Raw genomic sequence first — 17,001 nt, forward strand, 5'->3', positions numbered from 1 at the left:
TCGGCCACCCATGACTGCTCAATTAAAAAAAAAAAAAAATAATAATAATGATAATAAATAATTAATAAAAAAAGACTTGATTGACAGATCCCTTGGATTGGCACCACTTCTGATGCATCTATTTGTTTTGGTCGGTTACAAAGTGATCCATTAAAAAGTGAAGAAGTTTCCCCCAAGATGTCATTGGATGTAGCCTTCTGCTAGAGACCACTGCTTCGATCCATATCAACAATGGTTTGTATCTTGGCACTTCTCTTCACTGGAGTTGACAATGATGCATCTGCATACGGGTGAACTCCAAATCTCTTTAAGCTGGAAAAGATCTTGACCATGTCAGCTCCTATCAGGAGAGGATCACTATGATGTCCAAGCTTTCATTGCACACAATCATCTTTACATCAGCTCTATCTGGGTTTCTGTTAATCACACCAATCAATGTTGAGTGTCTCATCATTCAAAAATGGGTTCATTGTTCTGGGTCTGAAGTACAGTCTAGTTGTGACATCACATGACAGCACACTGCTCTCCACTGGGTAAACCTGGTATTCTTGGCAGTCCATTTTCATCAAATGTCAAACCGGTGTTCTGTAAGGAAATATGAATTGAATTGAATTGAATTGAACAGGTTCTTTTAAAAGTCATGTCTGGCAGCCAAAGGCTGAATTGCACATGTTTTGCAATCAGTCATAAAAACAGAGAGACTATTTCAGTGCCCTGTACAAACAATGATATAAAGACATGATATTAAAAAAGAACAAATACTACAGTAGTCACATGTGACAAATCACAAGAAGTGGTCGATCAATGAGGGGACCAGCCCAATCAATTATAGAATTGCTTTTACAAAAACAAAAACAAAAACAAAAAAGAGATAGAATTATCCTGTCAACACGGCAACACTGCTAAATACTGAAAAAATAATATAATTACTATTACAACTGATAATGAAACTTTATCAGTGAGGGTACCAGCCCGATCAATACTCGGATTACTCAGATTACTTTATCATAAAGAAAAGAAACGAAAGAAGAAAATGGTGGAAAAGAACAAAAAAATTCACTGTCAACATATCATTACACAGCTAATCATTGAAAAGTGCCATTACTATTTCATCTACATATATTGATTTTGATTAAAAAACAAAAAATAAAAATTACCCATCTGCACATCACATTCATCACATGTGCCAAATTTCAATAAAAATGAGCAATATTTCTTTTTTTTCCATAATTATCATCATAACAGCTCATCCTTCTTTTCATAATCATCGTGACAGCTCGTCCTGCAACATAAATAAAACATTTCTTTTAGGCCTACATATCAAAGAACTATATCCATCGGAAAAACTAAACCTCAATTCAAAATCTGAGATAAAAAAACAAAAACAAAAACAAAAAAACCTCGACACCTTGTACATAATTAAAGATGCAGAATTATGGACTTTGATGCACACTTTCCAGTAAGTTTTTACTTTTGGCAATGAAAAGAGAGAGGTTAATGGAATGACACCAACGGCAATTATTTATGTCGCTGATTGTTCATATACAGTGAGTGAATGAAGGGGCTCTGGCGTTAGCTTTGGTGTCAGTATTTTTTCGTTTCTATTATTCCCAATGCAATTGATTCAAGCCTATACAGTTGTGAGATTCACACACAGAGAGGTGATAGGAGAGAAAAGAGGAGACATTTTTTCACTCCATTCTGTGCATTACAGCAATGGGAATCATTTCACTACAGCAATCTTACTATGGTTGTGTGAAATGTGGAACACATTTCAATGAGGTTTATGAGGAATATACAGGAACATAGAAGACAGCTTATCTAGGGTTATTCAGGACTACGAAACAAAAAATAACAAAACTACATTAATTGTGAGGTGCAAATTTGAATCAGAATTCTGAATCAAATCGAGTAGTATGTATGAGTGTATTTACCATGTCACCAACAATTTCAGCTGGGGGCTGACCGAGACTTTCCATCTGTTATACACAAACAAGTTATAAAAATTATATCTTTATATATTTTTGTTTGAACAAAGGGAGAAATCAGATAACTGATTTGAATGCATGGCATAAATGTGCACTGATATTATAGGGAAAAACAAAATAAAGAAAAATAGTGCACAGTGTTGCTTGAATAATATCCACACAAAAGTTTCGTATAGATGTGGGTGCTCCATAACTTGCTACAGTCTATCTCTAGTCGAGATTTTCTATAGAAGAAATGAAAAGAATGATTTCAATGCATGTATTCACCCAAATCACATCTTCACATCCACAAAACAGGTTCTAGCAATGCTTCTTGACATCATGACAGTAGAGCTATTTTCACATCCCTTCATATTCTATTCATAATTCTTTGCCAGACAGAGCTGAATGAACCAAACAAAAACTGTCGTGTTCATGCTTTCTATGGGATAGGCCCAGTTTACCAACCTGACCAAGTTAAATAACTTTCAGTAGAATAAATCAAAATCAACATTGATGTCTATGTACTTCTTAATAGGATTAAAAAAAAAAAAGTTTATCTTCCTTCTAATAGCCAGAGTTCTCTTGGAAATCCTACCTTTTGAATAAGGTCCATGATTTTTGTCATCCTTTGTTGACGAACTGTCACACTGTCAGAATCCTGCTCCCCTTCATACTCAGTACATAAAGCCATCATGATTCTATGCTGCTCACTGTACCTCTGGTGATCAGAGCTGCTTATTGTTGTCTTGTTCTCATCCAACCAACCTTGGTACTACGTGTATTTCATGAAAAAAGAACACAAACAATACTGCATTGAGGTTTTTGTTTTGTTTTTCAGAAACCCTTATTAACATAAAAACAACAATAACCAAACAAACACAATAACAAAAAATAATACTCCAGCTTTGTTGATATAAATTTGACCTATTAAAAGTATGCAAAAAAATATAACAGACAATTGATAGTAGAGCTAATTCATTCATTCATTCACCTAATATTATTATTATTACCATCATTATTATTAGTATTATTATTATTATTATTATCATTATTATTATTATCATTATTATTATTATTATTATTATTATTATCATCATCATCATCATCAAAGTCACACTCATTTTTTTTCTTTTATTTTCATTCTTGTTTACACAATTCTATGCTTTGACTGTGAGGAATCTAAAACACATGAAATTCATCTCACCCTGCCAAGGAAAAAGTTTTTAGACCACATGAGTCCTTCCCGCTCTTCAACATACATGCATTAGTTTCACAACCTCAGCATATCCTAAAGAATTATCTTTCTTCATGAATTGGGTAGTCCAATGTTACTATGGTACAGCATTTCACTGTCAGACTTTATTCTTGTTTTTCAAAATGTGGTGGCGTTTTGTGATTGTTACTTTTTGCAGGAAAATGTTTCATGTATTTGGTATGTAAGTATGGATTAACAGTCGACCACCTTTAAACTGAAAGAGTCAACTAAAAAAAGCTCATAAGATGAGATAAATGCTATGCAGACAAACCTTGTCCACAACTTCCTTAAGAGACGGGTAGAGGACGTCCTTAGAGAGGAGACTGTGCATCATAGTCTGAACCATCGGCAAAAGTTCTGCATCTCCCTCTTCAAGATTCATTCCTCCAAGTGATCTCAGGAGCTCTTCATCCGGTATCTGACCTTCCTGGAAAATTACATATCGTTTTAGCTCACATTTCTATACATGCTGTCATGATCAAAATGCCACACACAATCCCCAAATCTCTGGCTGTACAGTATCATCAATAAAAACATTTTTTGGATTACTATTCTGACCATAAAATCAGTCCTAGCAAGTTTGTGCCTAACCAAACTCATTGTTATTCATCAATAATCAGCGTTTGCACATGGCAATTCCTCTCTTAGAAGAACTATTATTACTTTTCACAGTGATTTAGAGCTATTTAGAGATGTCTATTTTGTTTATTTAGGCAAATCATGAAATATTCTTCTGCATTCCATAATCTCAAAGAAAAACTGACTGAAGCAGAAGCTAGACAGTGTCTTATTTTGAAGAAGTGCTGATACTTTAAGAATTGATTCCTCCTCAAATCATTTTTCCTCTCCCACTCTCTCAAATCAAGACAGAGTACTAATAATTGAAAAAACCAACACTGGCATAACAAACAAGTAATACCATCTTGAAAATTCCAGAGTACTTTTTTTTTTTAATAAATCAAATAGAGTGGTTCCAAATTACACAAAATCTGTATTCTATACAGTCACACACCTATGTTTCTCATCTTGGCTGAAGCTATAATTTTGTAAATTACTGTGACATTCAGTTCGTAAAATGTAAAATGCTACTTATAGACAGTAAACCAAGATCTCCCTTTGAAAGACATTACTTCAATATGGATTGTCGACCAACAATGCGCATTTGAATTGTGTTTTTACCGAAGTCCTAGATTTCAAGTTTAGAGTGTGTGAAGAGAAAAAAACAGAAGGAGGAAAGAAAGGAAGAAGAAAAAGTCTGGATACACTTGCTCTATTTGATGCTGATTTTGTGTGCCATTCTTTACCTGTAAGTCTCTTGCATTCTGACTTCATGAGTCATTCATTACCTGTAAAGGCCACCACACACTACATGATCAGACTGGCCTTAAAGTCTTAAGCCAAGCTGGGTCTTAAGAACAGTCGTACGACCGGACACCGCACACTATACAACCTAGTAGGCTTACGACTGTAAAGCGCGCGCAGTGCGCACTGCGTGCGCTTGTATTTTAAAGGACAAGTCCACCTTCATATACATAAGGATTGAGAGAATGCAGCAATATTAGTAGAACACATCAGTGGAAGTTTGAGGAAAATTGGACAATCCGTTCAAAAGTAACGAATATTTTAAGTATCTGCGCAGTCACTGCTGGAAGAGAAGACTACTACAGTGTATGATGTCACATGCGTACAACTATATAAGGAAAATAAAAAGAGAATTTCACAAAACTTTACTTTTTGAATAAAGTGCACATTTCTTCGACTTGCTACTAACGTATGTTAAGGATAATATTATTCCCTCTGCCTTCTGAAAGAGAGAAAGTCGAGTGTTCTTTTGTTATGCGAGAAAAATGGAAATATGTTGAATTTTCTTTATTCTTTCTTTATATCGTTGTACTCATGTGACATCACAAGCTATAGTAGTCTTTTCATCCAGCCGTGACTGAGCAGAAACTTCAAAAATTCATAACTTTTTAACTGATTGTCCGATTTTGCTCAAACTCTCACTGATGTGTTCTACTAGTATTGCTGCATTCACTCAACCCACATGTCTATGAAGGTGAACTCGTCCTTTAAGTACTGCATTGTGAATGTCTGAAAGCCTGCGAGCGGTTGTAGAAATTCAACGTGTCAAATCTCTATGACTGGCGCTACGACCCAGTCTTACAACTATAAAATGGCAAGACTGTGTCGTCACACTTCTAGTCTTAACCCGTTGAGGACGAGTCCCCGAGTATACTTGGGCAGGTATCTATGGGAAATGCGTGCTGTAGCAAAAATCAAATCGTCCTCTCAAGGGGTTAAGATCTTAGGACCGGTGAATTGGGGCAAATTCGTGTAGTGTGCGGCAGGCTTAAGTCTCTTGCATTCTGATTTTGTGTGTCATTCTTTACCTGTAAGTCTCTTGCATTCGGATTTTGTGTATCCTTCTTTACCTGTAAGTCTCTTGCATTCTGTGCCAGTCTGGTCATTGTGTCTGCTAAGGTGGAAGTCAGTTCATCAGGATTGTCAGTACTCCCATCAGCAGACACCCCTTAATGGCAGAGAGAGAGAGAGAGAGAGCAAAGAGTGAAAGGGTCAATAAGTCTATAAACTTTCACCTGTTGATCAAGCTATCATCAATTTTTTTCCATTTTTTTTTTTTTTTTTTAGATTGAGGATTGGTGAGCTCTTTTGGCCTTTCTTTCTAAAACCTATTGTACATGTACCTGACATAAAAATAAAATCACAGAAAAATAGAACAAAGATTTCCATTTGAATAGCACAGTTCCTTACCAGGACCCTTTGTTATGCAAATTCCATTATTTTAAACACTTCAAACATGTTACCTCTTTGAATTATTAAAATCAAATTGTGCAAATGATTCCAGCACGAAGGGGTAAAACCTAATTCAGTGACTTCAAGTCAATACAACCAACATTTGTCATCATCTTAGGAGAGATATGGCATCTTGGCATAGCATATCAATTGTTCTGTTTTGTTTTGTTTTGTTTTCAATGACTCTGTGAAAATCACCGATCATATCTTACCATATTTATCATATTGTTGACTTTGGAAGACATTTTGACAAATCAAGAAAGGAAGAAGACGGGATTATTTTGATTTAACAGAAGAAAGCCTGCACACATGTATCACTATCAAATTTATAAGGCTATTAACATTCTATTTTGTTTATGAATCATGCATAGAAGAAAAGAAAATGAAAACAAAAAAGAGAACCTTTAATACTCATCATACTATTTGCATCTTTAGGTTCTAAAGTATCTACAGCCATGGATTTACTATGTGACTCACATTATGCACATACTGTAACTTATCTATCAGAATTTAATATTTTTGTAACAAGCCTGGATTCTGCATCCTTTAGAACTTACTTTTTAACCTGGTACGATGAATAAATCATTTCAATAAAGAACAAGAAAATAAAGCAAAGCAATAATAATGTGTGTCTAAAGATTCACTGTGCCAAGATTCCTACATGTCCTAATAATGTTCCTTTGAGAAAAGTGCTAAATTACGTCTTCTCTTGGAACTCTTCATACAAAGAAGCTCTATGATATTCCAATAAAATCCCATTGCACTGCCTTGACTTACATGAGTTAGCCGTCATTTTTAATTTTTTTTTTTGGGGGGGGGTAAAAATCCAAGTTTACGCACTTACATCTAAGTTAGACATTTAACCCTCCAAGGCCCCCCCCCCCCCCCTTGATGTTCCGCACAATGTATCGCTAACGCGAAAAGCTATCGCCGTGATGTTTCATGACTTTTTTCTTTGAGTCTCCCGCATTGTTTGACATCAAATTTGCAATGCCCGGGAGCGTGGTTCCGAAGTTGCAAATAAATATGTACGTGCATGTCAGACCTAAAACCGCTCAAAAACGTGAATTTCAATGCTAACTGTGCTTACAGGCAAATTTCATAAAAGTATGATTATTTTTGGATTTTATTGATTAAAATCAATTGATAACATATTTTCTTGATTGGAACAAGTCGCGGACAAGTTTCATCGAAAAAACAATGAAAAACATAAAGTCCAAAAAACAAAGAAATACATAAGAAATTTAAAAAACAATTTACTTAAGAAATTTTTTTCGGATGACACAATTTTTTTTTCTCTTATATTTGCTCAGGACACAAGAAAATGTGTCCATTTTGAGCTTTATTTTAATAGTGATTTATACCAAATTGTCTGATTTCATGCATCATTATTCATAAATTAGCATAATTTAGCATAAATGATAATCTTTCTTAAAAATCTACCTCTGTGGTACTTTAGATGACATCATAGGCAACGTGTGCGCCAATTTTCGTCTTGATCGTGCGGTCGACGGCTGAGATCTGGAGGGGGGGCCTGGGAGGCCCCTTCCCGGCTCTAAGATTTACCTAAATAGCACGGCCTATTAACCCTAACTGCACTGGGGGGGGGCCTGGTTGGCCCCCCCATACTTTTGGCGATTGCATCGCGACCGCTGAGAACTTCGGATTCTCGCTTCATGACTTTTTCCCCTGAAGTCTTGCGCACATTTTGATACCACATTTGTCCATATCGGACCTACCTAGGGGATGTTATGGGCCAACTAGTATGCGCATGTCATTAAAACGGCTAATCGCTGCATATATTTGTGTACAGTTACATACTGTCAATAGACCATGACTTGCATTACTCTATAAATTTTGCTCAGAAATTGGTTTTCCACTTGGTTCATGCTTCTATATTGTTCTAAAATAAATTGGGCAAAGTTTAGAAACAATGATATACATGTACATAAGGAATAGAAAACAATAGAAAACATAAGAAATAAAAACAATACAAAACATAACAACAAAGTTGTTTTTTCTCGTTTTTTTTTCTCTCTCTGATTTATTTCACATTTGGGAAACATTATTCTTCATCATTACACAGTTTTCATGTAATTTTGTACTTGTTTAGGCTGAAATTATGAAAATATCCCCCAAATGCATAAAATACGCATTATGAATAATCAATTAGCTAATTATGAAAAAAAATTGCATAATTGATTAAAATAAATTACACTATCAGATTCAGCTTGCGAAGATCTATCAGCATGCAAATTTTCAAGTTCATCGGACATTGCGTTTCCGAGATCAATGGGGGGGGGGGCTCCCGCCCCCCCCCCCCCCCCCCCCCCCCAGTATTTTCATGGAGCCAAATAGCCTAGTACAGTAAGGGTTAAGTTAGCATACAAAAAGTGTAAGACAGCAAAATACATGTACCTGATGATGGTGTGGGTGGAATGGGTCCCATCTCGGCTAAGTTCTGGAACATTTTCTGGAGGTCAGCTGGCATGCCTGCATCCTCTCCAAGATTGAGATCTGACAATAATCCGAGAGAACGTTGCCAAACTCTGCCTCAGATTGCATAGCAGCAGGGCTCTCAGAGAAGAGAGCTTCAAAGAGAGCATCTTGACTTGAAGGAGTCTTGCTTTCCTATTACACAGTCAATGAAATATTTGTAAGTTTTCCTCTGTGAAGTACACCATATCAAACAGCTGGCATGGATTGGTTCATCTTGAAATTGAAAAGTACAGTTGTACAAGAGCTTCACACTTATAGGACCAGGGGGTGTTTCATACAAATGACCTACATGTAAGAACAATTGAAACACATTCTGATGTGCTTTGCCTATGTAGATCAGAATTTCAATAATTCATCACAAAAATTGATCACCAGCCATTTTATTAGAGTCATTCCTAACTTTAAGAACAGCCTTATGGAACATACCCAGGTGTTCTGTTTTGTTTTGTTTGTTTGTTTTTTTGTTTGTTTTTTATTTTTCCACAAAGGGTCATACAGTGTACCCACTAGATATGACTCAGGCAAACGACTTCCATGTTCAAACTATTTCAAAGTGCTGTCCGGTGTCTTTGAGTGGACAGGAACTTTGCCTGAGACCTGGGTCTGCTGACTGAATGGCAGACATACTATTTAAACACTTGGTCACCTTGCTTCAATGAATGTGAATTGATTTGATACCAGATAATGTCCTTACATTGTAGTTGTATTTTCTTGACACAAAATCCCCTTAAACCAACATCTTATCTAAACTGTATCAGAGTCAAAATTGTGTGTAAACCATGGTTACAATGTAGGTCACCTTATTTTCCTTCTTTTCTTCTGCATCTTGCACTTTTGTAGTAAGAATGTTCAGTCCAGGAGTTGATGTGGCACCACCATCTTGTGACGAGGCACTAGCTGACGGGGGATGAAGAGGTCCATCAAAATCACTCAGTGCACCTGAAAAGCATGACCAGAGTAGGATGATAAATTATGTTCAGTTACATAAAATTTACTCCAGAAATGCATACACCTATGATTAATCCTAACTAGGCCGGGGGGAGGGGGGAGGAGGGAGGGGAAGGGGGAAGGGCTCTGAGGCCCCCCCCCCCCCCCTTGACATTCCGCGCGATGTACCACTAACACGAAAAGCTATCGCCGCGACGTTTCATGACTTTTTCCTTTGAGTATCTGCATCTTTTGACATCAAATTTGCGATGCCCGGGCGCAAGGTTCCGAAGTTGCGTATAAATATGTACCTATACGTGCATGTCAGACAAAAAATTGCTCAAAAACATGAATTCATACAATTTCAATGCAAACTGTGGTTACAGGCAAATTTCATAAAAGCACAATTATTTGGGGGTTTTATCGGCTAAAATTATTTCATAACATATTTTCTTGTTCGGAACAATGTCGCAGACAAGTTTCATCGAAAATAACAATCAAAACCATACAGTCAAAAAACAAAGAAATACATTAGAAATTCAGAAAACAATAAAATGAGAAATTTTTTTCTGATGGCACAATTTTTTCTCTTATATTTGCTCAGGACACTCAAAAAAATATTTACACAAAAAATGTGCCCATTTTGAGCTTTATTTAGTGATTTATACAGGGATCATTATGCATATAAAAATTAGCATAATTTAGCAAAAATTATATATATTTTTTATTATCTTTGTAGTACCATACTTTAGATTATGTCATAGGCAATGTGTGTGCCAATTTTCGTTGTTGACGGCCAAAATCTGGAGGTGGGAGGGCCTAGACCCCTCCCCCCCCCCCCCTTTTCCAGCTAGGGTAGTTGACTTGAAGCTGGAGGTGTCTGGGAGGAGAGGGGGTAAATTGAGCTTGGCAAGGAGCTGCTTCCAATAGGGGATGGAGGGGGTGTTGTTTGCCAGTGCATGGAGGAGGATCCTGTGCTCGAATCTGTCTGAAGACAGTGTGACTAGTTGTCCTAGAGAGAGGATAGGGCAAGTCCAAGATAAGGTCCCCTCAGAAGGCAAAATTTCATCTTTGCTCAATATTGACATGTTTGGTATCATTTTGAAGCTTATGAGTTGAAGTTTTGATTTCCATGGAGGAAAAAATGATATTATGTAAATTTATGCAAATTTCAAGGGCTTCATTTGCATATATGTGAAACACAGCGTTACGTATGGGACATTTTATAAAAATTCATATTAATTCAAAGGAAAGCAAATAATATTTGATTAATATGTGGACATAAGAAGTTCATCACATAGTTTAACTTGGTATGAAAATTTAGGGATTATGCAAATGATTATGCAAATTAGCTCGTGTCCTATCATGAGATGTCCCATACGTAACAAAATGAGGTCATTTTTTTAGGTTTATTCTGAAATTGCTAAGGTTATTTTAATGCCCTTTTGGAAAGTTCTAATTTATTGTTTAGAGAAATTAGATACCAGAGAAAAGAGAAAAAAAAGTAAAAGAAATATTTTTTATTAGGCATTGAAATAATGTTACGTATGGGACAAATGCGTTACGTATGGGACATCCTCATACATATTGCATGTGAATGCATGTAGCTAGCTGGGAAGGTTTCTCAGTACACAAATGGTCAATCATCCTGAAGAAAGCATCCCAACATCGTAGCTACTTTTTGAGTTATAGACACTTGAAACAATACATGAACTTGACTGAACAATTTTCAGAAAGGGGGAGGGGAAAATGGCAAAATACACAATGAAAAATCAGCATTAAAGGGATGGTATACATTGTAGTTTTTTGTAGAAATGGGGATTCAGTTTTCAACATTTAAAGAGATGATTGGAAACCAATTATATGAATTACTTAGGAGCATAAAATCCTAAGACTAGAGGAATTCAAAGTTTATGTGATGGAGATTCAATTTGAAATGGTTGTGATATATATAGAAAAAAAATATAAAAGGTAAAATGATTTTTTTTTTAATTGCAAGTGATACACAAATTGTCCTTATTCAGTTTTCAGTAGTAGCCACAACAAAATTCATGGGTATACATACTGAGGTGTGACTCGAATCAATGACCTGACTGCTAGACAGACATCATATACAATGTATCTACTCGATCACTGGGGTTCCACGCAGCAGGTATTGCTTATTTATTAAACTTAATATTTCTTGTGTCAAGTTGTTTTTTATTGAAACTAAATGGCAAACTGCCCTTCATCAATGGAAGAAAACACTTTAAACTACCAGGTATTCAATTTTTCAGTAGTAACTATCCTGATAAAAATAGGGCATACATACTCAGGTTGGTCATAAAAAATATAGAATATGATTGAATGTGATTATGATGGTAAATATCTGGGGAATATTGTTCCCTTGTCAATCTGGATCAGTATTTCAGTAATTTCAACTGATTCCACCTCAATAATTATGCAAAAAATTTGTTTATGGGTATTTTGCAAAATTATTTTGCAAAATACCCATAAACATGCTTCTCCACACACTTAACGAATGGGGGACAAAGGGCATGCATACCCAGGTTGGTCATAAAAATATAAAAATATGATTGAATATGATTATGATGGTGAATATTTGGGGAATATTGTTTCCTTGACAATCTGGATCAGTATTTGAGTAGTTTCAACTGATTCTACTTCAATGATTATGCAAAATACCCATAAACATGGTTCTTCACACACTAAATGAATGGGGGACAAACTGTCCCATACGTAACTGTCCCATACGTAACACGTCATGTCTGTCTTTAATTAGAACCTGTAATTAGAGCTTTTTGCCTAATGACATGAAACTTACCTGTGATAATCTTGAGTGTTGTGACTTTCATCACAGTGAGTTACAAGTTGTAGAATGATATACTTTCAGAGAGTTTTGAGGTTGAAAAAAATGTTCAAAAAAAACAAAATTTTTCTGGTCCCATACGTAACGGCACATATTTTCCCTTTTAGAATATAATTGTCAAGGTCATTTTTCTCAATTTTTTACAAGATTATACTTCTCCTAGATGTCAATCACCATGATGAAGTTCAATATGATCAAAGGCCATTAACACTATTTTTCAGGTCATAAAAGTCTCTGAATGTCCCATACGTAACGTGCGTGTTATCTTGGACTTGCCCGATAGTGAAGAGATCAGTGTGAAGGGAGAGAGGAAGGATGCCTGTCAGAAGGATCACAGCTTCATTCACAGCACTTTTGTTGAGGCCAAGGAGTTTCTTGAAAAGAAGAGCCTGTGCAGGGTCAAGCTTTTCCCGAGATCATTTGCTGAGCTTCACTACTGCAATCCCGTACAACATTACAGCATGCAGATGAGTCCGAAGTGACAAACATGAATCAACATGAATCAAAACTCAATACTCTATATGATCGACGTGTGTCGCTGTAGCTCTGTGTTTTTGGATCCAAACTGGTATATCTTAGACTACAAAATGTGTAGATCTAATGTCAATTACTATTAAGTCGCCAGACATTCACACCGCATGTAACGTGCTGCAATCAGTCGGAGAACAGCTGGGCCGGAGAGACAAATTTTCATCACTCTCATCCAGATCTCAAGACATTTCTAATTCAAGTTTCCCTCCATAAATACATGATTGTAATCCAAAAATATTTTACCATATGTACCAGGTGACAAAACCATTTTTAATGCGATAATGTTTTTGATTTCAAATGGATTTCAGGTGGCAGATTGACAAAGTTTTTCAAATGCGATGATGCATGATGCATCCTATTCCTACATTGAAGTGTGTTAACACATGATATACATTTACCGTAGTTATGCCAGATGGGTAAACTCGGCCTAGCGGGTAAAACTCGGCCCCCAGCGCGCACGTTACAACTACTGTATCTATAATGTGCGCGCTGGGGGCCGAGTTTACCCATAACTACAGTACACTACACTTAATATACATCATATGTATGCTAACGCTATAAATGGTAATAAAACGTGGCACGCTATCTATGGACGGCGAACTACACAGGTACACTCTACAGTGCCTATCGTGAGTTTGCTAACCCGGGAGTGCATAGCCATAGGATAAAGTTTAGATAGACCTAGAACCTAGTCTAATTCAAGTGACGTTAGACCAGAGTTAGAGAGCTCGAGAGGCAGAGCCCTGCGACTGTCGTGTTGTGTACAAAGTCGTAAAGTCAAGACTCAATTTTGTGTATTAAATTTACTATGCAAGAGATAGGGTCTACATTTTTGTAATTTAGCTAGATCTAGTCTAGTCTATTTAATTTTAGTTAGGTTAGGATTAGGGTTTAGGGTTAGGGGCTGTGCTGACGTTAGAAGCCTATTGCTTATTTTAGCCCCCTTAAACCCAGGAGTACCCTCGACTGGCTGGGCGGGGGCACCGGAGGCCGGAGAGCCGCGGCCGGCGCCGGGGAAGGGGTGGGTGCGGCATGCGGGTGGGAAATTGACGTGGGCTTCGTTCCAGCAAGAAAACTATCGCATGGGACTACATGTCAGACGCCCCCTTTTTGTCTGGTTTTCGGACTTGAAAATTGAATTACTGTACGGCCAGAAAAGATATGAATCAATGTAAAAAGATAGGTGACTTACTGTCAAGGAGGTGATCAAGATCAGCGTCATCTTTGTTTTCAGGTGAAGTACTGTGAACGAGGGACTCCTTCGAGGGTTTTTCGTCTGTTTGTGTTGATAAACTGCTCGCATCTTCCGAGTTTCTGCTGGCTGCCATGTTTGATAATACTGCTAGCAAACGTAGATGGCGTGCGAACATACCAATAACCAGCCATATTAAAGAGGTCATTTTTCTTATTTTGACTTTTTGATATCAGAAATGTGTTTTTGATGATATTTGCCCCTACATCATATGGGAAATTGCACATTCAAAGGTTATAAAGTTTCTCAAAGAGACTCTTTAAGAATTTATGCCCTTTGGAGTTTTTTCAAAAATAAATCTGGCAGTTTTGATTAGTTTTTTTTTTTTTTTTTCATGAGATGAATACATAGATGCATGTAGTTATCCTTTAGGGGGTGTCATCATCACCTCATTGCCTACAAAGTCCGGTAAAACACTTCTATTTATCAAACAGAGTAACTTGATGTATTTGGAGCTGTTTCAGTGGTAGCCCAAACCAAGAGATACATTAAAATGACATAATCATCAAAGTTGCCTGATACTGAGGACTAGTTTTTACCAAGATCTAGTACCACAAGAACATAAGGGGGGGGGGGGGGGGGGGGTAGAGGGGGGATAAGGGGAGAGGAGGAGGGTAGGAGAGGGATGGATTCGACAGAATAGATCAACATAAACCAGCAGAGCTTGTATAGGATGAATACTCCCTATAAACGTGTGTGCATTGCGTGCATTCTCTATAGGGCTCACACGGGTAAATAATTCCCCATAGAGTCGTGTGTTAAAATTCAAATGTCAAAAAAAAAGAAGAAAAATCTGTAAAATAGCTGGGAGAAATGAGGTGTTTCATTTTCACTAACTTGGATAAGTGAGCTATAGGGCCTACCCTGTCATCCATCAAATTTACAAGGCAGGTTCTCCGGCTCAAACTCTGTCCAAGGGTCCGCAAAGCCAGACTACGTGTTCTTCTAAAAAATACAAAATAATAAAAAAATAAAATAAAAATCACCTATAATTTTCCGCACACGCACCCAATGAAATAGTCCCCTCAAATTCCATGAGAAAAACTTTCATCTTCCAACCAAAATGCAAATTCGTACTCGGCATCTACAGCTACATATATATATATATATATATATATATATATATATATATATATATATCTTTTTTTCTTTTCTTTTTGCCAAACTGAATCATTGATTTTTAATCGATTCATTTCTTCATTTATTTTGGTATCTTTGGTACGATTTCGTGAAGGGGTCTGGGACAGTCCATTCTATTTACAGGTGTGATCCCTGGAAGGCTCTGCCGATAACTACAGTAGCGTAAACCACCATAATACTTTACGTGTGTGCCTCGTTTATTTCCTGTCCATTGGTTGTGTTCAAAATTTGTTTATATTTGACTCATTGGCACAGCCTAAAGGATAATTGCTATAGACGATGCTTTTCAGCTCTTTATACACGAAAAAAACTTTGACACATAATGTCTCAGGTAGTAATAACGTTATTCTCAATAAAGGCACTGGGTGATTTCAAGTTTGATGCTAGTGCTGAGATAGCACTAGCACTAGCACTAGCACTAACACTAGCACTAGCACTAGCACTAGCACTAGCACTAGCACTAGCACTAGCACTAGCACTAGCACTAGCACTAGCACTAGCACTAGCACAAGTAGCACTAGCACCGAACTTGAAATCACCCAATATATTTAGATATTAAATTCTTGAAAATTCTGTATGAAAATATGCTAGAACAAATGTCTAGCGTATCTCATATGTCTTTCTTTTACAACATTGTTTCTAAAATAGATTTCAGCAAGACACGTTCTGCTGCTCAAACTCTGTTCAGCGAGATCTGTTAAAAAGAAGAAACATGAAGATTGATTTGTCATGTACATTAACTGTATGACTGACTATACACAAATTGTGACTCTGTATATTATTAATTACAACAAACAATAGAAGAAAAAATTAATGATAATGCATTGAGTCTAAGAATATGGCGAACTAAGTATTCAAATCGTCAAATCAACCTGTCAACTGCTGCTTATTTTCATACCCCCACTGACACATAGTGCGCAACAATAGGAATAAATAGGAATCACTCTGAAGTCGGGTGCCCGGCCGCCCGGTACGTCGGACGGTCGGTCTGTCGGTCGGTTGGTCGGTCGGTCGGTCGGTCGGTCGGTCGATCGGTCGGTCGGTCGGTAGGTCGGTATAGGTCGGGTTGTCGGGCTGTCGGGCTGTTGGCATGGGCGTAAATCCGGGGGGGGGGGGGGGGGATATATCCCCCCCCCCCTGAAATGGAGGAGGGGGGATGGCCTGTACAATCATCCCCCCCTCCCCCCTGAAATTTGAGAAAAAAAGTGGAGGAAGCTGAAATGTGATTGTATCAATTTTGGCATATTGTATGACGTTCGTACGCCCGCCTTCAGACAGGTAACAGCGCTGAACAGTATTCTATCTTGTAGGATAGTGTATACATAATTTTCTCAAGCGCTGGCTCTCTTCGCTCGCTCGCGAAGGAAGTAATATCAACATAAGGTATGGTCCAGATGTTGACAACGTCAAACATAGGCTTACATGTAAACATGCTATGACGCGAGCAACTCGTGACCATCTGCAAACTATATGTACGAAAACAAGCCCTAAAACAAACAACAAAAACTATACCGCCATAATTGAACACCCCCCCCCCCCCCATTTCCTGAATCATTCCTGAAACGACGATGGGGCAAAGGGGCACGGCCCCCGCCCCTACAGAAATGTTGGGAGCAGACAATTTGTCCCCCAAGCAATTCCCGAGATGAGGACAAATCTCAAACTTTCTTTATGGAAAATTGTCCAACTACCACCAGAACTATGCACCGGATCGTTGAATTGCAATTATAAATAAAAAGCTATG

The 17,001-nt window shown here is 37.4% G+C and overlaps 1 protein-coding gene and 1 long non-coding RNA gene across 2 annotated transcripts; both read right to left on the minus strand.

The window, feature by feature from the left end:
• Nucleotides 1–214: 214 nt before the first annotated feature.
• On the minus strand, nt 215–8,577 carry LOC139722743 (peroxisomal biogenesis factor 19-like). The gene is made up of 6 exons (XM_071634027.1): nt 8,458–8,577; nt 5,658–5,755; nt 3,497–3,652; nt 2,566–2,742; nt 1,935–1,979; nt 215–585 (listed from the first exon to the last, which is right to left on the minus strand). Exons 1-6 carry the CDS (start codon nt 8,528–8,530, stop codon nt 505–507), a joined length of 630 nt encoding a protein of 209 aa, XP_071490128.1. The 5' UTR covers nt 8,531–8,577; the 3' UTR covers nt 215–504.
• A 9-nt stretch (nt 8,578–8,586) lies between these two features.
• LOC139722744 (uncharacterized) lies at nt 8,587–14,185 on the minus strand. The gene is made up of 3 exons (XR_011710305.1): nt 14,058–14,185; nt 9,338–9,477; nt 8,587–8,670 (listed from the first exon to the last, which is right to left on the minus strand). It is a non-coding gene; the product is annotated as an uncharacterized lncRNA (long non-coding RNA).
• Between the last annotated feature and the right edge of the window lie 2,816 nt (nt 14,186–17,001).

This window comes from Diadema antillarum, unplaced genomic scaffold (genome assembly GCF_040938485.1).
Source record: "Diadema antillarum isolate AM-2024a unplaced genomic scaffold, OU_Dant_1.0 scf00000170, whole genome shotgun sequence".
Taxonomy (NCBI): Eukaryota; Metazoa; Echinodermata; class Echinoidea; order Diadematoida; family Diadematidae; genus Diadema; species Diadema antillarum.